Below are 25,538 nucleotides of genomic sequence, written 5' to 3' on the forward strand. Positions count from 1 at the left end.
CAGCATCTTAACATGTTTTTCCCACAAATTTAGTTCAAAATTTTTTTTAAATATACATCTAAATCTTAAATTAATTATAACTTTCGATATATATTAATTTACAATTGTCATTTCTCTGAAGCAATAAACTTTTGATTAATTATTTCAAAAACCATAAAATGTAGAACTTTTTAAACTCCTCATAAATGAATATTGGAATATGCAGAAAGTTCTGTACGTTTTTGATGATAAATTTAAATAAAGCAGTACAAACACACAAAATTTTATTGAATTACACTAGCATTGTTTTGTTCTATGACCTTTTACCATCTTTTCAGCAGCTGGAAAAATTCCTTTTTTAGAAAGTTGTTAGGTTTATTCATAAATAAATTATAAAGCTGTTGTTTGACAGTCACTGAAGATATGAACTCTAGACCAGAGGTTCTCAACCGATGGTACGCAAGAGAAAAATAGGTGGTATGCAAAGAAATAAAGTATTTTTAACTATTAAATTCAAAAATAAAAACACCAACATCCTGATTGAGTATTTTCTCTAACACTCATAAATTTATGCAATCTGAGCTTTGTTCAAGAGTGGTGGTGGTGGTAGTACTTTGTAGTGGTGGTACTAAAGGTTTTCAATTTTTGTTTAGATGGTCAAAATGCTTTCAAAAGGTTGAGAACCACTGTTCTAGACCATTGAGAATTCTGAAGTGACCTGAAAATCTCAGGGAGATGAATATGGGCAGTGACACAAATCATCCCAGACATAAGTGAACAGTCTTTGCCCAATATTCATCAAACTGCAAGACCAAGCATTATCATAATGAATGACAATATTTCCAAGCTCTGAGGCCTTTGCTTCAATTTCCGCTTTTAAAACTGCCATTAGGAAACAGTATTTTTCCAAATATATTGTCCAATTTGATAGCAACAAATAAAAGTGTACAATTCCTTTGTAATACACCATGCACAAATCATTATTTTTGGGGATGCAGCCCCTAAAGGAGGTTCTTTTGGCTTACCCCATGATTTGAATTTTATTGTATAGTACCCATTTCTCTAGTAATGAGTCATTTGAAAAAAGGAAGGTTCCCCCCCCCCCCAGTAAAAAATCACATTCCGAAACTCGAGCAAGCACATTCTGCTCTTTTAAAGTATATTGTACTCATACATCATGGAAGCTTACATATCCAGTCTTCTTCAAATTATTATATACTTCTTTATTTTATTAAACCTCTTTGATAGCTCTTGAACTGCATAATGTAGATCTTAAGCAATAGCTTCTTTTAATAGATCCTTGTTTACAAAGGATAATCGTCCAAAGCACCATCTTTCCATCATAAAATTTTCATGCTTAAAACTGCACAAATCAGAAACAGCACTTTGCCCATGTAAAGAATGAATTTTATGGCAATCTGACTTGCATATTTTCCTTTTTTAAAATAAAAAACCATAACATCATGAAAATGAAGTTTAAATTCTCCATTCTTAGCCCAGCATGGGGGGGGGATTACATCACAAGATATGCTAAAATTACACAAAGTGAACAAGAAAATCTGTTTCGATCAAGGTCATTCCTCATCAGTAATAATAAATAATTACAAGAAAATGAAATGCGATCTGAAAAATTCCGAAACTTTTCGGATGACCCAACATCTTCAGAAATTTAATCTAAAATGTCATTTTAAAATTGGCAGTTCTTATGCAGATAATTGTAAAGTGATTAGGAAATAATTAATTTATTTTCATTCTATACTTTTAAAGACAAAAAACACTTGGTATATGTGAAATAACTTATGAATAGTTTGACTATTCTTTAATATACGTTTCATTAATTTATTAAATTCAGTTTTATTATATTACAGAACTTGCAGAACCATTTGAAAATGATAAATATATAATGTAAGTTACATTGAGATCTGCCTTAAGATTTTTATTAAATAAATTAGCATTAAACATGTCGTAATTCATGATAACACATCTTAAACTCTCACTAAGTAGCGAGCAATTTTTTGCAATTAGCAAGCAAAATTATTGCCTGCAGGATGCCTGATGGATTATTGCCTGATGGATGCCTGCAGGAGCTAAGTACATTGCCCTTTCAGCAAAAAGGAATTTGCACCTCCCAGTTCAGTTTGTGGCAAATGAGTCTTTTACTGCTATAGATCAGCGATCTCCTGAAAAACTGTAGCCACCCATTGTAAAAGGAAGACAATATGCCAGTAGATTTGTTGTGCATGTCCCATTGTTCTAACAGCATCCTACAGCCAGTCTGCAATGATGTCACAACTGATTGCCTATTCTATGATCACTGGATCTCGTATATTATAGTGAATATAATATCGACTCAAACAACCTGGCATCGTGTACCACCTCCAACTTGAAGGAGAAAACCATTCTGTGGTCCTCAGGACAATGAAGTCAATGGACCGCGGACGGGTCCGTTTGACTTCATTGAGAGGGGACAAGTACTCAGGCAGCTTTAGACCAATCATATTACAGACAAGTGATGTAGTTTATAGTGCACGGCTAAATTTCTAGGAATAGTCATTTGAGGCCTTTTTCCTATCAATTCGTTGTGAACAGGTCAGTGGTGTAGCTAGAGATTAGTCTATCGCTCGGAGCAGTCCCTGAATTTACTGCCCTTCTTGATATAGAAACAAATAACTAAAAAAATTACATACAGAGAAATAAACTTACATTTACTTTTGAAGAAAAAATTTAATTTCAGTATTTTAAAATTATAGCATTATTTTGCTCTCAATACACTCAATGACATCATAGAAGTATACTTGATTGCTCCAGTTTCTATAATGTAGGCAGAAAGAAGGATTTCTTAAATGCATAAACATTTATAGTTTTTAAGTAAGCATTTTTTGTTCTAAAATACTTTTAAAATGATTTTTAATTACAGAATTCATGTCACAACAAGCAGCGTTTACAGCAATTGTGACAAAAAGTTTGCAAAATGTACTGCTATATTTGGCACTTATTCTGAGCATTGTATTTTAGGGTAAGCTGTAAAAATTTAAGAGGACTGCCCTTCCATGTAACATGAGAAATTCATATGGACAAATAATATAATCCCTTGCAAAAAACTATAAAACACAAAATACCTGAAATTAAGACAATTATGTATTACTTAATGAAACAGTACATAAAATTAGCAATTAATCTGGAATTATTTGATGTATTTATAACCACGTGTGATCTAAGAAGTGCAATGAATTTAAATTAATAACTATATGGGACTAGTTTGTTATATATAAGTTACTTCAAGGAAATTTTTGTATGACTTCATCTGATCTTATATATTAATAATTTCAGGGAATTATTGCATCCCTCTATGCATGGTATGAGTAGTTATCTCAACCAGCTGGCAAATGGGAGATCTGTGGTTTTAATTCCGACATAAGTCCATTGATTCCTCACATACTAATTATGACTAGGGAATGACTGAATTCTCCAGTTTTCCAAATAAATTATTTATTAGCACATAAATGTATTTATTAAAACAATATTGTAATAATTATTCATTTACGTGGCCACTTATGTTTTTGATTAAATTTTATGAAATTATCAGTCGGTTGAAAAACTAAGTAATTTTGTTTTCAAAGCAAAAATACTATCTAATCAATAAATAATTGCAAAATTCTACTAAATTTTTCTCTGGCTAAGGAAATGAATAGAAAGACACCAATATATAAATTCACATATTATTTACGCATATGATTGTCAAATCATATTACAAAGTATGCGTTAATCAGCAATTTTGTAAAAGAGGATAAATGCGTAACCAGAGTTTTATCATTGCAATATATTAAAATGTCATATATACATGCATGTCTGTATGTATCCAATTAACATATAAAATAGAAAATTGCAATAACAAACAGCACCTCTTTTACGATATAAACCTTATATATATACACACGCACGGATGTTCACAAATACCATGTACACATTTGTTTGTTTTTTTGATAATTTTAGTCAGAAAAATCGAGGTGCACGACTTACGCAAAATAAAGCAATATAAGCTAGGAAAATGCAACTTAGCATAAATTATTTCTTTTTGAAGCTATAGTATCCCCAGAAAACATAGCCTTATATGTTGCTACTGTACTCTCTCAAATAATAAACAGAATATATCAGCACTTTCACCAAACTGTTATTCTCTAAATGGTTTTTGTTGAACTTGGCTTCTTAGTCATAACATAGGCAGCAGCACTAGAACTCAGCTGATAAGGAAGAAGGAATTCCAGTACACAAAATAGTTCCAAGATAAAAGTGGGGAAGGGGCTTGTTTTTGTCACTTCAGAGCCAGTGTCTGCTTACAAGTGGCTGAAGTTGGTACAGTCAAAAGTCGTTAATCCGGACTCGTCGGGACTTCGGCGATTCCGGATTATAGATCATAAGTTTAAATCTGGTAAAATAGCATGCAGAAATTATAAAATTAAAAATATGAAACCGTAATTTATGAAATAAAGAACAATTATGATCTAAAGGGTATCAAAATTTACAAAAAAAAGCTTAATATTTATTTGTTTACTTTATTAAACATTTCTTTCAATGTAAGTTGTTTAAGTTGCTTTGTTTTTTATGTGATAATACATTCTCTTTAATTCTATAAACAAACATAATTTCTTGTTCAGTTACAAAGTTCCGCTGTTCAAGTCCTATAATTGCTGTGTCGAGAATACCGACTAATTTGTCAATCGAAATTTTTTCATTTTCAATAACCTCTGTCACTTTCTTCGCTATCCGAAGCGAATTATAATGACGAGGCATTTGATTTAAATCATATCAAAGACGGAGTACATCGAGATGAAATACTATATTGAGTAAGCAATTATAAGCCAAATAAAATAAAAACATCTGCCCTTAAGATAAGGATAGTGCTGACAGATCAATTTCCAATTCATTGCACGTCACCGTGGCGTTAAAGATAAACAAAGGATATGCCTTTATCCATTTTTTGCAGCAATTCTACTTTTTGTTTAATGGACTCCGAAACATACTTTCACTTTGTATATCCTTTACATATTAGTAAATATATATCGGAAATTCTATTTGACATAATCGAAAGTTCAAGCTTACTTTTATAAAATTGCTCTAACCGTCTGCAAAAAATAATAATCCGGATCCAATTCGAAGATTAAGGAACAACGCAATCTGCAATATTAACTGAAATAGATAATTAGATAATTTTAACTTATACATCAATTGATCACAATCGATTTTTAAAACTCATTCCTCTCCAACTGTTAAAAATTTAAATCATTTAATAATTTACTAGTAATAACTAATGAATCAATTTTAAAGACACAGTGAACACTTATTCTCATGGTGATCCATGAATATAGTGAAATATGATTGTAAGGATTATGTTAATTTTATTAACAGTTAAATTTTAAGTTAAAGTTCCTTTCCAGTCAAATTCTTAACTTCAACTTACTACTTCTGGCCAGAATGTAGTTTTGGAATCTTGCTGAATATTTAACGAGGAGGAGCGGTATTTAAACCACAAAGTTACTTACAGAGAAAGAGAAAGAATCAGAGTTTCTAATTTACGTGTGTCTGCCTTTTCAGCCACTTTCTCTCTCAAAGTTGTTATTACACTCGACTGTACTCAGGCCCTTGCTAAGCTTCGTAGTCAAATAAGTTAAGGGGCCAACTCAATTTGAATCTTGATAGCTTCAGCTATATTTCTTTAGTTTAATTCTTAGACTCTTAAGTTCAAGCCCAAGTGCCGGCTTTGTTTGTACACTCCCAGGCGAGTTTTGTTAAATCTTATTGGAATAATAAAGGGTTGGTTACCCTTCTATCTTGTTGTTTCTTGTCACCCGAACTTAAGCGATTGTTCGCTATCTAGTTCTTAAGACTCGTCACTTTCTACAATAACTGAGATTTACAGAGTGAAAGTCTTACATTTGGCACCTGAAAAGTTTTTCAAAGGACCATGTCGTTAGAATGCGGGAAATTTACATTGACCCCTCCGACATTTCAGGTCCCTCAGACAGCCACGAATCAAGTAGAAGGGTTTGGATTCCTCGTGGAAACGTTGCGTGCATCTATGAAACCAGCAGCAACATTTGACGGCAGGGGCTCAGTTCTGACGTTTTTGGAGCAACTGGACCAGCATTTCATCATATCCTATGAATCAGCTGCAAAAGGTGACCATCACAACTACAGCTTTAAAGGTCAAGCCCTCAGCTTGTATAAAAGCATAGGGAAGTTCTTATTGGAGGACCCAGGATCGGAATCGTATAACTGGGGAAATTTCAAGTCTGCATTACTAAAAGCCTTTCCAGTCGTTAAAGATCGTGCGAAGCTTGAATCAGAATTGTATAGTAAATACCAAGGCATTTTCGAGGATTTGATGGAGAAAAGTTCATATTTTTAATCTATTGTATGGGAAAAGGCTCGATAATGAACTTATTGAAGTAATTCTACCGCGTCTTCTACCGTCAACGCAAGATTTCCTAGAAGTGCGTAATCGGCAAACATTATAAGTTCTATTTCAGCTTGCAGTGAAATTCCAAAGTAGAAGAAACTCTGAGAAAGCACGTGCAAGTCAGTTTGGCCAGTACTCAAGAATTACTCTGCAAAGGAAACAGCAAGTTCAGTACAAGGCAGACGGGAAAAAGTGAAAAGTTCAATAACAAGAGCGCAGATAAATCTAAGGGTGGTAGACATAAAAATCAGCGAAAAGAGGCAGCAGGTAACTAGAATTTAAGTGCAAATCGGTGATTGAGAAGGGGCAACAGTCACTGAGTGGGAAGGAAGACCCCTCAGAAATTCATTTAAATACAGTGGTGGTACAAAATCTAGCTATGCCGGAGGTACAGATTCTGGTAAATAATGTACCAACCACTGCCCACTGTACAAACACAGGGGCACAATGCTCATTGCTATCAGAAAATTTTTTTTTAAAGCACTTTCATCGTTACAGACTATTTAAAGCCATGCAACAGAAAATAATTGCCGCCCAAGGCAAACAGTGCGTATGTTTAGGGAAAACCGCACTACATGTTCAGATTAAAAATGAGGTGCTAAAAGTTAATTTTCTAGTCGTGAATTTTCTAGTCATGTCCGTTATATTGGAGGTCGATTTTTGACATGCATCCGGCGCAAATCTTAATTTTCAGAATTCTACGTTTCAGGTGCACATGGACCCTGTAGAAGAAGATGAAGCTTCCATTCCGGAATTGCATCTAGACTATCTGAAGCTTGAAGAGAAAAAGAAGATTGAATGAATGGTTAGGAAATTTAATTCTTTGTTTAACGACAAACCTGGTTTTTGTCAGGTAGTTGACCATTCCATAGATACTGGGAATGCTCTCTAATCCGGTCAAAACCTTACCGGTACGATAAAGTAAAAGAAGAAATTTTGGAATATAAAAACTATGTTAAAGAATAAAATAATTGTACCAAGCACGAGCCCTTCTGCAAGTCCAGTGGTCCTTTGTAGAAAAAAGAACAGGCTACCGCCTGAACACCCAGACGTGTATAGGTTTGCAGTTGATTATCATAAGTTGAACAGTATAACAAAATATCCCACGTATCCCCTACCAATAATTGACGAAATAATTAGAAAAATTCGCTCGACGAAGTATATGACAACCCTAGATTTCACTTCTGGCTACTTTCAAATTGCCATTAAGCCGGAGGATGTCCAGAAGACCACGTTCATTACAAAATCAGGCATCTAGGCCTTCTTAAGAATGCTGTTTGGTTTAAGCGGAGCGCCAGCTACGTTCCGAAAAGCTATGGTCATAGTCTTGAAGCCAGTTTTAGGTAAAAGTACAATTATTTATCTTGACGATATCATAGTTACCAACGAAACATTAGAGGAACATTTGAAATTTGCTCGACGAAGTATATGACAACCCCAGATTTCACTTCCGGTTACTTTCAAATCGCCGTTAAGCCGGAGGACGTCCAGAAGACCACGTTCATTACAAAATCAGGCGTCTAGGCCTTCTTAAGAATGCCCTTTTTTTTAAGCGGAGCACTAGCTACGTTCCAAAAAGCTATGAACATAGTCATGAAGCCAGTTTTAGGTAAAAGTACAATTATTTATCTTGACGATATCATAGTTACCAGCGAAACATTAGAGGAACATTTGAAAGATTTGGAAGAAGTTTTTGCCATACTTAACGAGGACAGTTTCAAAATAAATGCAAGTTCGCGGCAAAGGAATTGCGATACCTCGGGTACAAAATCTCTAATAAAGGCATAGAGACTGATGATTCAAAAATTAAGTCAATTAAAAGTTATCTTTCCCCAAATACGGCTAAGAAATTGTCTTCATTTTTGGGCTTATGTTCCTATTATAGAATGTTCATAAAAGACTTTGCGAAAATAGTTGAGCCTCTTCTAGTGCTAAAAAGAAAGAAAAGTAGATTTTCTTGGACAGTCGAAGCGAACACCGCGTTTGAACAGCTAAAGAATGCCCTAATCAATGCCCCAGTCCTTAAATTCCCAGAAGGCGAGCAAGATCTAGAAATTTCAGCGGATGCATCCGATTATGCTTTTGGAGCGGTGCTCTCCCAAAATAGGCAACCTATAGCTTTCTTTTCGAAAACCTTGAATGCTACCCAAAGGAACTATTCCGCTACTGAACAAGAAACGCTCGCTGCGTTATTAGCAGTTCAGAAGTTTCGTGTCTACTTCAGAAGTTCACCGATAACGGTCTACTCAGATCATGCGGCAGTGGATCGCTTGTATTCAGGAAAAAATTTATCGCCTCACTTGATACGGTGCACTTTAAAATTACAAGAGTTCAACTTAATCATAAAACACACTCCAGGAAAAGAAAACTTGGTCGCCAATGCCCTTTCGCGAATAAAAATTGATGAAGAGGGAAACACAATCAAGTGTGCTATGCTCACCTCAAGAGTTATCGAGTCCCGTGAAACAATAGTCGAAGAATTGAAAAAGGACCCGGAATTTAAAGATATTTACACATACCTGGAAGACCCTGAAAACTTTGAACATATAGATTTAACGGCTATTCGCAACAGGGCACAGCATTACAAAATAATCGACAAATTGTTATTTTATACAAAGGTAGCGAATGAAAATCAGGAATACCGACCAGTAATCCCAGCGAGTCTATGTTTAAGTATCTTAGAGGAGTTGCACGATCTACCATCTGCCGGAAATTTCGGAATACGAAAAACACTAAAGAGGGTACATGAAGTGGTTTATTTTCCGCAGTTACAGAAAGTTGTTACAGCGTATGTTAAGTCATACCACATGTGCCAATTAATAAACGATGTTAATTACAGCCCGGCTGGGTATTTAAAAAGCATAAAGACCACTTTTTCAAATGAAATATTTGGCATAGATTTGCTCGGACCCTATCCTAGGACAAAAATAAATAAAAACAGATATATTTTAACAATCGTTGACCATTTTTCAAAATGGGTAGAAATAGTCCCTCTTAAACGAGCTTCAGCTAAAATAGTCGCAGATTCGTTCTTAAATAAATATATATTAAAATACGGGACCCCGCTAAAAGTAATATCAGATAACGGAAAACAGTTTGTTAGTAGTATATTTAAAAATTTGTGCACAGGACTTGGCATATACGCCATCTAAAAATGGTACCATATAGACCGCAGTCGAATATAGCAGAACGCGTAAATAAGAATATTGTAAAAATTATCAGGGGATATGTGAAAAATTTTCATGACCACTGGGACAGCTGTGTCAATGAGTTAGGTTTTGCCTTGAGAACCGCAAAGCACGATACTATGCAGAAGACCCCCGTGGAGTTATTTTTAGGAAGAAAAATCATAACGCCTTTGAATAAGCTATTCTTTGCACAACAGAGACAAGAAGAATTCATGTTAAAAGACATTCAGAAAATTATGGACAAAGCAATTAAAAGCTCTGAGATAGCTAGACAAAAGCAAAAACTCTATTTTGATAGATATAGAGGGGAATTGGAATATAAAGTGGAACAGAAAGTTGAAATATTCGTTATCATCTGCACCCGAAAACAGAGTTGCGAAGTTTGAGCACAGGTTTAAAGGCCCGTACATCGTGGAAAGAATAAGAGAAGCCACGTTCTATTTAAAGGCCGAGAGTGGCCAACAACTGGTTGCAAATATCGATCAGTTAAAACCTTATTACAGCATCACTGACTTTAAAATATTGCAGGATTTATTACAGGATTCTGGAAGTGAGGAGAAAAGCCCACCAGCTCAAGAGCACAGCTGGGGGTCCCCCAACACAAAAAAGGAAGCAGAGCCAGCAAACTTCGACCAGGGGAATTCATTCCAGTAATGCTACAGTCGCACAAAAAAGGAGGAAGTTAGCACCGACAGATCAACGAGTCAGAGCCGAGGATTCTACGAAAACTCAAGTACCACCGACTAGGAGAGGGAGGCCTGCTGACAAGGTTCCAGTAAAGGAGAAAATTCAACGACGATTGGAAACTAGACGTAAACCACAGTTTCCAGCAGCAACAACTACAAGGGAGGCCCAGGATGGAGACTGAAAAGCCAGAAAAGACCTGTAAAGACAACCGTGTCGGACCAACAAGTTAGAAGGGCCAACAGAAGATTCAAAGACCCTGAAGGCCGGATATCCCCATTGGAACTAAAAAGGAAATTGGCATTCCAGAACCCACAACTCTCCCAAAAGAGTCCCAGATTTCTAGACAAGGGGCAAAAAAAAAGGAAAAGATCAGAAGTAAACGGCAGGGAACATCAAAGTTCGAGAAGAAGATTGGAGGTCATCAGGTTTCCGACGTTCAAGCAATTTTGCCATATCAGAATGCAGAATTCTTGTTCTAAGTTGCTAAAGATGTTTAGAAAAGTTAAATCACAGATAGTGAAAGATTGATTGTAAATGTTCGTAATCATAGACTTTTATGTTAGCAAATTGGCGAGAAGCTATTAGCGTTAAAAACTTTTGTTAAGAACTCGCAAGTTGCGAGAAGTAAATTATGAATGAGTTTAGTCAGAAGACTCTTAGAATACTAAAATCTGTTAACATAAAGTTAAGATTTTGTGTAAAGATGGTAAAATTGTAATTAAGCAACTATGACTGTTGATGTAAAGTGAATTCAAAAGTGATGTGTAAATATTTAAACGTTTATGTTCATGTAGAAATGTTTAATCTTTGTGTTGAAATATCATAATATTAAAATTGTATAAAAGATAAAGTTTGGCCTTTGTGTATTTGAATTGAGGATGAATTGAATGTTAGTATATATATATGTGTGTTTAATGTTAGGCTCTCCAGTTAACATGTTTAAAAGTAAATATAAGCTTTCGCTTACTACATTAGGAAAGAGTTTTCGTGTAGGGAGTCTTGTAAGGTCTTGTGTGTCAAATTTAACAAAGTTAGATGTTGTGTAGCGGTAGTTTTGTTCGCGCTAACACAACATAAAAGACCCAAAGTACATTTCAGTACATTTGCTGGAGAGCATGGGGGAAATAAAACAGTAGTATGACTGAAAGTGCATGAGGGAAAAATGAGGACATAAAAGCATAAATTTAGGATTTAAAGAAAAGCTTTGTAAAATTCCTTACTAATGACATTTCTTCCAGATATGGAAGGACCAAGACCTGACATAGTTGTAGCAGAATAAAGTGTCCATTCATGAAGATGTATATCAAGATATATGTCCAGAATAGAGGAATTCTAAAATTTTATTTTTTCTAGCTTTAGTCTAACTTTTAGAATTGTTGTAAACTTGGCCCTAAAAATGGAACTTGAAAGTAATTTAGTTAATTCAAAAGTTTGAAGAGTGTAGTTAACGTAAGTTTTTCAGTCTTTACAGTCTTAAACAAGGTTGTTTCGAGACCTTATTTTTCGAGTATTTAAAGTCTAGTCGAAAGCTATGTAAGGATTATGTTAATTTTATTAACAGTTAAATTTTAAGTTAAAGTTCCTTTCCTATCAAATTCTTAACTTCAACTTACTACTTCTGGCCAGAACGTAGTTTTGGAATCTTGCTGAATATTTAAAGAGGAGAAGCGGTATTTAAACCACGAAGTTACTTACAGAGAGAGAGAGAATCAGAGTTTCTGATTTACGCACGTCTGCCTTTTTGGACACTCTCTCTCTCAAAGTTGTTATTACGCTCGGCTGTACTCAGGCCCTTGCTAAGTTTCGCAGTCAAATAAGTTAAGGGGCCAACTCGATTTGAATCTTGATAGCTTCGGCTATATTTCTTTATTTAATCTCAGTTTTAGTTTAATTCTTAGTCTCTTAAGTTCAAGCCCAAGTGTCGGCTTTGTTTGTATACTCCCAGGCAGAGTTTTGTTAAATCTTATTGGAATAATAAAGGGTTGGTTACCCTTCTATCTTGTTGTTTCTTGTCACCCGAACTTAGCGATTATTCGCTATCTAGTTCTTAAGACTCGCCACTTTCTAAAATAACTGAGATTTACGCAGTGAAAGTCTTACATGGTCACTGTGTCTTTTAAAGAGATTCAATATCTTACCCCCTGCAAAAATTACAAACAGCAAAACCTTCCGCAAAAATTATAAAGAGCTTTTTAATTTAATCTTGTGACATCAACATTCGATTTAAAATAAAATATATTAACTCTCAATAATTAGTTTTAAATCATAATAAATAATTAAAATCATACAAATAAAAATAATTAAAATTATACTTTTAAAAAAGGTACAAATTGTTAAAAAAATTTTTATATTTTATAGCTTTATCATTCTCTTAATATATATCACCCACTTTACGTGGAAGCTATCTTACCACAGCTGGACATTTTGTAACAATATATATATATATTCGCTTAATATTTAAAGGTATTACTAATTGGGTTCACAATATTGTTCATAAGGTATTCAACTCATATATTTTAAAATCAATGTTTGGTGAACATAAACTAGTTAGATTCTTCTTGGATGTCTGTATATTATTAATTAATGAAAAATATGTGTTAGAAAAATATTTTACAGAAAACTGGAAAAATATATTCTCCTTCATTGTAAAGGAAAATATATATTTTAGAAAAAATGTAAAGAGTCTGTCTTTTTTTTCAGTACATTCCTATTTTCTGATTGTAACTCCAAATAGTCTCTCAGCTCAGCACATATTACACTGGTTATTATAAATTAAGGAAAAATCACAAAAAGAGCGATAACTCCCTAAAAAATAAGCCAAACCATGTAAAATTTGAATATGTTGCCAAGTAAGAGTAGCTGAGTAAAACTCCAATATGCAAATTAGTGGCACTGCACTCGGAATACGTCATCTGTGAGGAGCATAAAAGTCCGTGTTTGAGAGCAAGCTCACATATTTCACTGTGATAGTGACATCAGAAATATGAGATAGCCAATTCGTAACAATGACCTCCAGGCATCATCTGCAGAACTACGATATAGAGCCACTATATCGTATATATGCCTGCAGAACTACGATATATGCCTGCAGAACTACGATATAGAGCCACTGGGTGACTAGAGGCACGTCAAAGTCAAACAGAAGTGGCCAGATGGCTAAATGAGAGTCCTTCTGTGGTTCATAGACTTTGGAGGCAATTTCAAATCGCCGATTCGGCACCTAGGAGGTTCAGCCAAGGACAGGCAACTGCTACGACGAGCGCCGATGACCGATATTTGACATTATGTGCACTCAGGAATAGAACCGCTACTCTGACTCTTCTTAGATCCTCCTTTGCTGCAGCCACCAGGAGGTTAGTTTCAGCGTCAACTGTGCATAGGCTTCACAAAGGTGGTCTGTATGCGAAGCGAACAACCATTTGCGTGCCGCTCAAGTCACGCCATAGGAGGGACCGATTGCAGTGGGCACTACAACATGTCCACTGGACATCTGAGCAATAGAGGGCTATTCTCTTTACGTTGAGTTCAGGTTTAGTCTAGAAAGCGATAATAGGCGTTATTTGATATGAAGAGAACTTGGAACCCGTTATCATCCATCAAACATCCATGAAAGAGATGCATACGGAACAGGCAGTGTCTGTGTTTGGGGTGGCATCTCTTTGGGTGAATGCACAGACCTCCATGTTTTTCCAAGGGGAACCGTGAATGCTCATGTTTATAGAGATAACATCCTTGATGCTTATGTGCACCCATATGCTGGGGCAATAGGTGATGTTTTTCTGTTACAGGATGACAATGCAAGACCACACAGGGCTCGCATCGTACACGATTATCTTCAACAGGAAACAATTAAGCACATGGAGTGGCCAGCTCCATCCCCGGACTTGAATTCTATCGAGCATGTTTGGGATGCTTTAGGGAGATGTCTAGCTGCTTTCAATCCGCCCCCTCAGACCCTTGCTGCGCTTGCAACTGCTTTGCAAGAATGATGGCTCTCGCTTGATAAGGAACTGACAGACTGCATAATCGAAAGCATCACACATCGCTGAATGTGCTGTATTGCTTTTAGAGGTGATTATATTCCATATTGAAGGTACTTTTATTATAGCAAACTGACATCTTCGATTTGTTCATGTTATACATGTGCTAATTTCTATACTACCATAATTGTCTGGTAATTTCTTTTCATGTTATTTGATACCTTACTATGTGTTGTATATTGCGGGTAAGTTTCATAAAATTCTACATGTAACTTTTTCAGTAATCGTGATTTTCATGATTTGTCCTTAATTTATGATAACCAGTATATTACGACAATAAATTTTGACAATCTAAAGTATGCAATAAAGACATTTTTGGAAGAGCAGATGCATTGTCATGTTTTCAATCAATTTGATGCCAATTTAGAGATCTGTCATTATATTCTTCGTTTAAATATGAAACAATTAGCAGCGAAAACACATAGAGCCAAGATCAACTTCTACACCCAATTTCACAAGCCTGGTTGACGATGCAGCAATCATTTTTACCCATGTTTTCAACCAATTCTGTACTCGCAAAATATGCAATGTTGACTAAAGCTGGTTTTCACTACTAGAGACATCTGGCAGCCAATAAACTGAAGACAACTCTTGTGTGGACTGAACCAGACTGAGCTTGCATAACATTCTCAGGTGACAGTAGCTTCAGCCTGTCATTGGCTTGTAGATTCCAACTCATCTGACATGAGAGAGTACTCCTTATGATCCAGAAAATACCCACAAAAGGGACTGATCAAGATGTTGTATAGGCCAGCATAATGATCAATGACCGCACGCCCCTATATTTGCTTACAAATGGGACAGTGACCGACTAGCAATACATTGAAGTAGTTTTACAGCCTCATGTTTGCCTTTTTCATGGTATTTTTGTTGATAAATTTGATATTTTAATGTAGTGTATACACAATATAAGCTACACTACCTGAAACGCTTTCTGCATTTATTCCCAAGTGGCTTAAAAACTCCTACAAGACAAATGAATTGTCTAATGACAACCACTCTTATTCAGAATAACCCAAATTCAAGTTTGAATCAGAATTGCTTGAAATTCATGGCAGGTAAAAAGTTCTAGGATGGTGTCAAATTTCATCATTACTAGAATCATCATCAATAAGCTTGTTCTCACGGGAAATAATTCGTCAAACTATCTGCATGTGATTCTCATCATCACATTATTTTCTATCATGGTCCATATATAGGAATTTACAGTAAAAAAAGTCGTTATTTTTAAAAAATTAGTTTTTTACCAAGAGACATTGATAACAATCCACCAATAATTCATAAAAATTCTGTTGTCTTCTGTGCTTTAACATCAATCTACACAAAACAAGGTTTAGTTGTTTCTTGCACTTTAATAACAATATGCATAAAATGGGTTTAATCATTTCCAGCTTCTGAGACATAATTATCCCATTCAAAAGAAATGAAAAGAGATTTGACAATTCTTCCAATATATTTCTCCAGTTATGATTACAATATATTATACTCCTTATTAAAAACTAATAGACTTGTCTTTAGGATCAGTTTAATAAATAATGGCTTAAGGCAGTTATTTACTGCATTAACCCTCTGAGCACCATGACCGGTTTTATCTGGTTATGACATTTTTGTCACTATATATTAGCTACTAATTCATGATATTTTGCTTTCTTATTTTCTTTAATAATATAAATGTCATCTTAATAAATCTAAGTTTAAAATGTCATCTTAATAAATCTAAGTTTATGAAAATAGAGACTAAAGTAAGTAAATATACAAATTTAGCTAATATGGCCACCTTAAATACAGGTAGTCATGATATCCAAAAACCGAGCCACTCAGAGGGTTAATAAATATCCACCAAGGTAATATCATATTTTTGACAGTTATACAAAAGAAAGAGAACTATTATGTAGAGCTGCTACTTTTACGGTATTGAGCAACCATTTTTCTCAAAAATCCAATTTTTTAAGTGACTTCCTACCACATTCATATTTTCGTCAAATTTTTTTTTTTTTTTTTTTTTTTTTTTTTTTTTTTTTTTTTTTCTGCATTAAATTTCCCCATGGAGAACACACCTGAAGATGTGTAACATGACTGAATTTTTGTAGATCCTCTCTCTACATATATTTTAATGCTCAAATAGCTACGATATTATGTAACAAATATATAATTTTTTAAACAAATTTTAGTAAATTTCTATGAATTCTAAAAAACAGTTAAATCTTTTATAAATAAATGTTCATTATTTTATATTTGTGCATATTTTTCAATAAGAATACAAAAAGACTATAAAACCAAAGGAAAATGTAAAGACATACAAACCTTTAGATTTTTGTTGTTTGTGTAATCGACTACGTCTACAGGGAGATAAAGAATGAGAACGCCTCTTGGAAGTTGATCTCCATATTAAAAATTCTCGTTCAGCTTGACATTTCTGGAGTAAAACTAAAATTTAAAAACCAAATATGTATGAGCATTAAATGATGAGAGTTAAAGTAAGAAAAATTTAGACTTATTTATGATATACATCTATCTATACATATAGTCCAGATTTAATTAATAACAAGACTTGATTTTATGCTCACTTTCATTGATCCGATAGAAAACACATAAAAACAGAGCCAAATCATCCCGATTTAATGACAGTTTTTTATTATTATTATTATTATTTTAATATAGCATTACAATTCAAAAGCAATACCTTCTAAAACAAGGATTCTCAACAGAGGCAAATTTCACAGTTTTGGGGGGGGTGCACTCAGATTTTTAATTGGCTGTAAGTATTTAGTTTTAGTTTATGAATATAAAAAACTACTTTTATTCAAGTTTTGGTACTTACAAACATTTTCTATACCTCTTGACGTTTAATTTATGAAACACATTAGTAAATATTCTGAATCTAAATAAATGTATGCAAGTATTTCTCAAATTTTCAAAAGAACAGGGGGATTTATTTGGATTTAATTGATTATGACACAGCAATCAAGAGCTATCTGTCTAAGGGATGGAATGCCTCCTTAAAGGATTTTCAGAGAGAAATTGGCTTATATACATGCTACACGTAGGGAAATCCAAGAAAATGCCTTATAAGCCAGCCTGTTTGCTGGGATTTTGAATTCTGACCAAATTATCAGTGTTCAAGAAAGGGTGCATGAAGCAGAAAAGTTTCAAACCACTGTTCTAGTGGATATGTAATAAGAAATTGTGATTCTTTTCCACAAAAGTTAAGATTTTATAAATGAATGGATGATTAAATGATGTTTTCGCAAAGCAGGATATACTTTTTTAAGACCGAAGATATCAGTTAGAAACTGTTGTGTTAGCTGCCTGAAATATTGCTCTTAAAGATCTGAACTTAACACAAATTTCAAATTTTATAATTAAAGAATTTCAATCGGAGATTCAAAAACTATTGAAAAATTTATGATGAGAGAGAACATGCGAAACCAATAAATTCTGAAGATTTGAAAATTGAATGAGTCTCTAAAAAGGGTAAAAAAACTTTTTTTACTACTCATAAAACAACTTAAAATGTAAAATTAAAGCAAAGTTACATTAACACTTGCTACCGATCACGCGAGGTTGTATTGATAGATATTGATGTATCACAGCAACAGGTTGAACCCATATACTAACTTATTATAAAAAATATGATTTAAAAGAGTTAATAAAAGGTTATTATTTGTACCACATTGATTACTAAGCCTTTAAACATAGAATTTCATTACTACGCGCCAGCGTGTGATCAGCACTAGAGGTAAAATTACTTCTGCAATGCCACATTACGCGTTGGCACGTGACATTTAAAAGTGAATCAAAATAAGTAACAATATGCATTATTTTGGCATGAAACTATATCACAAACAAATATATATATATTACAAATTAATTTCATTGTAATTATCCTGTATTAAATTAATTTGTAATATATATATTTGTTTGTGATATAGTTTCATGTGCTCGCGATGGTTTTTGGTGAGTAACCAAATTGGTGAGATAACCATTTACGTCAATGTAAGTGGGCTTGCCCCTTGTAACCTGATTTTTTTCAGCAAAGCTCCACACTCATGAGGCCTTTCATAATACATTATACAAGTGACATGTTACATTATAAAATTTAAGAATGAACTTTTTGCCTGTGAACTTGAGTTAACATCATGCATTGTTTTGAGTACATCTCGTCATGTGAGTGTACCAGATGGAAGTTCCAGAAAAGGCAGTATTGTAAAGGATTTTATGTGAGCAGTTAAGACTTTCTTCTCTGCACAAGAACGATCTAATTTTGCATGCAAGGACAGTTCGCGTGGTAAATCCTCTTCAGAAAGTGACAGTGTGTCAGAAGGAAATGCGGGAGTGTGATCTAGTGCCGCAAAATAGTGAAATTTCCCATAAGAGTGAAAGTATCCAAGTTAGTGACAGGACAGTCATTGAAGGCATCTTCAAATTGACGAGTGCCATTTTTGTGATTTTGGAGAAGTTATGCCAGTTATTTGACACTAGATTTATTTTGGATATTTTGGATTCTGTTATTGGGGATCAAAAGTTTCTGGTGGTTATTGAAAGTTAGTCTTGTGATTATTGTTGCTAGTTGGAATTTAATTGTTTGTTCTATTGTTTTAGTAACTGTTTAAATTGTATGAAGTATTGTAATAATATGCTTTAGAAAAATTTAGTTTTTAAATTAGTTCAGAGTTAAGAGGACAATATTTATATAGTTGAGATAGAGCAGGAAAAGGTTGCCTCTTAATTAGCATTTTTGATATATGTTTTGCATGTAGGCATAGGTATTATCATTTAGTGTTGTAAGGCAATTAGTGTTCAGAACTGTTAGGGTATTATTCAGTTTTGGAGAGATAGACCTGTTGTTGTTGTTTTGTGTGTGTGTTATTGTATTTTGGGGTAGGTTATTTTTCTTTAATTTTCCATAATGGGTGAGTTTATGAGGAAATTTTCTAAAACTCTGTTGTTGGAGTTAGTGGAGGATTTTGATACAAATGTGTCTCAGGCAAATAGAGTAAGAGAAATTAGGCAGGCTATTCTAAATGCCGAGGACTATGAAGAAGAAGTGATGAAAGAATACGCGGCAAGAATTTTGGCAGTGGCTGAACAGAAAAAAAGCAGAAGAAATAGCCGAACAAGAGAGAGCAGAACAGGAACAGGAACTAGAGAAAGCAGAACGGGAACATGAACAAGAGAGAGCAGAGCGGGAACGTGAACAAGAGAAAGCGGAACGGGAACTGGAGCGAGTTTTTGAATTGGAAAAGTTAAAACTGATGAATGTGGTTGAGACTTATAACCTAGCTTCCACGGTTTTGACAGTTGAACAATCTAGATAAAAAAGGTCAATTTGAAAGATCTAGTACCGCATTTTGAACCGAGTAACATAGATATTTCATTATTCTTTATGCTATTTGAGAAACAAGCTCAAAAAGAGAACATTCAGGAGATTAATTGGGTCTCACAATTAATTCCTTTATTACATTACGATGTAGCCCAGTTAATAGAGAAAGAACCAGCGGATAAAGGGGGTGATTATCAGCATGTTAAGAAATAACTCATGCATAAACTCAAGCTTAGTTCTTGAGCACTAAAAACAAAATTTGAAGAACATTCTATGAAAAACGGAATGCTATGGGTAGATTTAGTGTATGAATTGAGAGTGTATTTAGAGAATTGGTTGGATTCAGTGGAAGTTCAAGATTTTGAAAGTCTTAAGAAACTTATGCTCACCGAGCAAATTAAAGGATGAGTCTCTCTAGAAACAAGAGAGCACTACTTAGACAATTGGGAAGAATTTAAAACAGCTTCTATTTTAGCAGAGAAATGCAACAAGTATGAGGCTTTGCGAAGAGATATGAGGAAGTTAGAACAGAGAGCGGGGTTAAAGAAACCATTTCAAAAAGATAGAGAGTGGTATGTAAATTCCAATGGTAGTCATAATCAGAAAAGTAGTGGTCATCAAAGAATTAAATCAGAGCAGCATAGAAAAGTGGAGGCTCCTAAAAAAAAGCAAGTTTTCAATGCAGCAGGTTTCGAGAAAAAGCGGAAAATAAGGTATTACCAATGTTGAAAGGACGGACATATCCCACCTAACTGGAAAAGAATAAGGCTAATCTGTTGAATAATCTAGGAACGGAGAGTTTAGGAAAATGTTTTGAGCTGTATTTCAAGAAAGCAGTAATTAATGGTATAGAGAGAGAATATCTGAGAGATACTGGAGCTGGAATAGATCTGTGTAATAGTGCTTGGAAAGCGGCAAGGACTGGGAAGAATGTTTGCCATGTGCTTTGTTCGCCCTGTGAGTTAGTACATGGAAAAAATTTGAGAATGCCTCAAACGATCGTGTATGAAAACTGGCTAGAGGAAGAAAGTTCAGACCCCACTCTGGTCGAGTATGTTCTATACTTAATAAACAGATTAAAGAAGTGGCTGTAGAGAGGATGAAAGAGTATCAGGAGCCGGCTGTAGAGAGGATGAAAGAGTGTCAGAGTAAAAGGAAACTCTGGTATGATCGCAATGCTGTTACGAGGTTTAAGGTCGGAGATCTCGTGCTTGTTTTAGCCACGTCTAAACCACACAAAATGCCTGTAAACTGGATAGAGCCAGGTAAAGTAACTAGTGTGATTTCCAAAACTAATTACAGTCAAAAGTCGTTAATCCGGACTCGTTGGGACTTCGGCGATTCCGGATTATCGATTTTTCCGGATTATAGATCATCAGTTTAAATCTCGTAAGATGGCATGCAGAAATTCTAAAATTAAAAATATGAAACCGTAATTAATGAAATAAAGAACAATTATGATTTAAAGGGTATCAAAATTTACAAAAAAAAAAAAAAAAAAGCTTAATATTTATTTGTTTACTTTATTAAACATTTCTTTCAATGTAAGTTGTTTAAGTTGCTTCATTTTATGTGATAATACTTTGTCTTTAATTCTATAAACAGACATAATTTCTTGTTCAGTTACAAAGTCCCGCAGTTCAAGTCCCGTTAATTGCTGTGCCGAGAATACCGACTAACTTGTCAATCGAAATTTTTTCGTTTTCACTAACCTCTCTGTCACATTCTTCATGTCTTTATCCATTTTTTGCAGCAATTCCACTTTTTGTTTGTTGGACATCGAAATATACTTTCGTTTTGTAGATCCTTTGGAAGTTCCAGCATCGGAAATTCTATTTGACATAATCGAAAGTTCAAGTTTACTTTTATAAAATTGCTCTTACAGTCTGCAAAAAATAATCAGCGGGATCCAATTCGAAGATTAAGGAACAACGCAATCATTAACATTAACTGAAATAGATAATTAGATAATTTTAGCTTACACCTTCCTTTATACATTAAACGCGCAGGCGAAAACGTATTCTGCACTTGCGCACACGCATATGCGCAGTAGTCAAGGTCTTACGAGCACGCGTAAAATACCTGTGCGCGTGTGCCAACGCGGCGCATGCGCAGAAAGTTTTTAGCTTTGAGGTCCGGATTATAGATCATTCCGGATTATGGGTGTCCGAATTAACGACTTTTGACTGTATACGGTAGAGATTCCGGGTTAAGCGTAGCAGTGACACCATTTATCATGTACTTTTGATGAAATCTTATCCTCAGCACCCTGAGTTTGTGAATCTTGTGATGGAGGAGGTCATGGAAGATACTGAGGGAGAAGTGGATATTCCTTATCCCTTGGCTGATCCAACTCAGGTAGAATTTTGGAAAATAGTTGGAGATAGTAAGCTAGAAGAAAGAGCTTCGACAGAGGAAATAGGAAAATTCCAGGAAGTTATAGGGAAGTATGGAGCGGTGTTTTTATCCAACCCTGGCTGTACGTTTTAGGTCATGGAAGATATTGAGGGAGAAGTGGATATTCCTTATCCCTTGGCTGATCCAACTCAGGTAGAATTTTGGAAAATAGTTGGAGATAGTAAGCTAGAAGAAAGAGCTTTGGCAGAGGAAATAGGAAAATTCCAGGAAGTTATAGGGAAGTATGGAGCGGTGTTTTTGTCTGACCCTGGCTGTATGTTTTTGGTCGAAATGGATATTAAATTGTTGGATGAGACTCCGGTTAGAGTCACGCCTTACCGAATGTCAGCGAGACAGACTGACATCCCAAAAGAGGAAATTAGGCAGTTGCTTGAATTAGAAGTCATAGAAGTCTGGCAATCTGATTATGCTTCGCCTATGATCTTAATAGAGGTCTCAGGAAAAAAACCTCGTCCTTGTATAGACTACAGAAAATTAAATTCAAAAACTATAACTATATTTTTCCCACTTCCCAATAATGAAGAAGTGGTAGAAAAAGTCAGTGCAGCTCCATTTATCACAATCATGGATCTAACTAAAGGATACTTTCAGATACCACTCACAGAACGTGCACAGAGGTATGCCGCATTTGTGACGCCTTTTCGATCTTTCATCCCGAAGAAAATGATGTTTGGGCTCTTAAATGTGCCTTTCTATTTTTGTAAATTGATCGCTCAAGTTTTAGGAGGGCTGAACAATTTTGTCCTATTATATACTGATGACATCGCAGTCTTTTTGCCAACTTGGGACAGGCATATGAAGGATTTGGATGGGGTTTTAGGTTGCCTTCAGGAGGCTAAATTGACTGTTAAGCCCTCAAAATGCAAATTCGCCCAAGACCATGTGAAATTTCTGGTTCACGAAGTAGGGTCTCGGAAAAGGTCGCCTAGTGAGGCCAAGATTCAAGCAATCAGAGATTTTCCGATCCCTAATACTAAAACACTGATATGTAGCTACCTCGGTACTGTGGACTACTATGCAAGGTACATAAAAGACTACATGCGTATTGTGGCACCTTTGACAGAGGCTTTGAAGGGGAAAAACAAAAAAGAAAAAGTGATTTGGACAAAAGAGTGCAACAAGGCTTTCAATAAACTGAAGACCAAACTAGTAAAAAGTCCGGTTTTATTTGCACCAGATTATTCTAAAGAATTTATTGTGCAGACAGATGCCAGCTTATATGGTGCAGGTATTATGTTGTCTCAAATTCAGGATGGGGAGGAACACCCTATACTGTATCTCAGCAAAATTATAGCACCATTGAAAGAGAACTAGCAGCCATAATTTATAGACTGAAGAAACTAAATCATTACTTAGACGGACAAAAATTCAAGATCCAGATGGATCATAATCCGTTGACTTTTTAAAGCAAAATGATGGGATCAAATTCTCGTTTGACTCGCTGGGCGTTGTATCTCCAGCAGTACAACTTTGAAATTGTTCATAGGCCAGGCAAATTACACGGTAATGCAGACGGCTTGAGTCATGTCCTAGTTTAGTGACTGAATATCACAAGTGGATACAATGCAAAAGTTAGTGAAAATTGGTGAAAATGATTTTTGTAGTGCTTTGGAATTATATTTGTGTAGATTCAAAATGTAAATCTTTTTGTTGTATTTTTGCATTTATGTTATCTAGAAATAAGTGCAGGGTAATGTAACTGGCTTCTCTATTATCATTTAAATGGTTACCACTTGTGTTTTGAAAGCAGTGAAAAGTATTTAGAATTTTTCCTTCCATAGTCAAGAAAAATTCCTTTATGAGGTGAGGATTTGTGATAAGTTCACATAAAGGAAGAAGAAACTGAAGATTAATATGGACAAGGATGTCTCAAGAGCATAAAATGAATATTATTATTTTTTAACTTCCGAATACATTTTCAATAGTTGTTAAGTTGAATTAATTGCTTTAAAAATAATATTAAAATGTTGGCACTGTTTCAAACGCAGGCTGAAGAGCCACGTATTGCTCTCACACATAAAATGTAGAGAATTTGAATTCGTTTAAAATAGCTTTTTTTTTTTTTTTTTTTTTTTTTTGATGGTATGTAGCTCTCTCCCCTTTTATTTATTTATTTATTTATTTATTTTTCATTCAATAAAATTTTCATGCGGTGTTCCATCATTAGAGTTTTCAACACCACACCACTATGACAATATGTCATAAATTAATTAAATTCCTTTGTCTGGTCAATTTAAATTCATCTCACTTAAAATCTACTTACTTGGCTTAAACTCAACTTACCTAATGTAAGTTTGTCATAATTCTTACTTGAGTAAAAGACGAAACATCTTCACATTTATTAATTGATCGGGAGTTGGTTTGTTCTTGAAAAGTCAACCAATTTCCAATAAATGATGATAATTGATAACTCTTTCATTTTTTTAAAGTTTACACTATCAATTTTTAAAATTACACTCATATTTGAGGTTTCAATTTAACAAAATTTTCAATATTCATTTTTAATAAATTACTTCATTCAACTAAAATTCTACTACCTTTCTCAAGGGAGATAATATACTCAATAAGCTATTAGTAAATAAATTATTATATATATATTTATATATACAGACTACTATGCAAGAAGTAATCATAGAAACCAAATTGTGTAGAAAAATTAAGAAACCAAAAATGTCAAAAAAATAACTTAAGGATTTAAATATTCTTGCACAAGTCTGGTACTGCTAATTAAATTGTAATAAAAAAAAGATGTGCACAACTAGATATTATAGCAGTCCAATATAAAAAAGTTTTATGTCTTACAGCTAATTGTTTTTGAGTTTTGTGAGAATAAAGCTGAAATTGAGATGGGTTCTGTTCTATTACCAGGGGACTGGATTTATAAATTTTTGTATGTATGTGTTTATGTATGTATATGTGTATATGTATACACACATCTGTATGTACATATATATATGCATACCGGATATGAATTTCTGGGATATTCACAGGATTCCTTGCAGTGTGGTTTAATTTACATTGGTCAAATTAAGAGAGCCTTAAAATTTCGCATTAAGAAACACGAGGCCTATGTTAGAAAAAAGGAAACACAGAAGTCTTCTGTTTCCCAGCACTGTTGGTCTAAATATCACGCTTTCAATTTTTTTGCAGCCAAAATTATTCAAAAACCATCTTTCATTGGTGAATTAGATTTTCTAGAGGCATTTTACGTTCACAAAAATCTTTCTGTTGTAGTTAACGATCCTAATTCCAATCCATCTTTGCTTCCACTTTTAAGGAAATTACGTTTTAGTTCTTATTTCATCAACAGATGGTGCTAATAGCTTAACTCCTGTCCAGTCTTTCTTACCTTATCTATTCTCTATATCTTATCTTGTTCATTTGCACTTTTGCAGCTGAGGATAGTGGTTCGGTAAAACCATCGAAACTAGTCCTGCAAAAATTTG

General features: G+C 34.4%; 1 protein-coding gene across 4 annotated transcripts in view; it reads right to left on the bottom strand.

The window, feature by feature from the left end:
- LOC118182393 (uncharacterized) overlaps positions 1-25,538 on the bottom strand; it is a 130,508-nt gene that overhangs the window by 77,538 nt on the left and 27,432 nt on the right. For all 4 annotated transcript variants that reach the window (XR_004757054.2, XM_035351735.2, XM_035351736.2 and 1 more), the window contains exon 4: positions 16,656-16,778. Coding sequence is in view for 3 of the 4 variants with exons in the window: in XM_035351735.2 (XP_035207626.1) it covers positions 16,656-16,778 (123 nt within the window). In the remaining variant the exon portion in view is untranslated. The remainder of the gene's footprint in view (positions 1-16,655; positions 16,779-25,538) is intronic.

This window comes from Stegodyphus dumicola, chromosome 6 (assembly GCF_044657685.1).
Source record: "Stegodyphus dumicola isolate Sdum_Otavi_A_Nest chromosome 6, ASM4465768v1".
NCBI lineage: Eukaryota > Metazoa > Arthropoda > Arachnida > Araneae > Eresidae > Stegodyphus > Stegodyphus dumicola.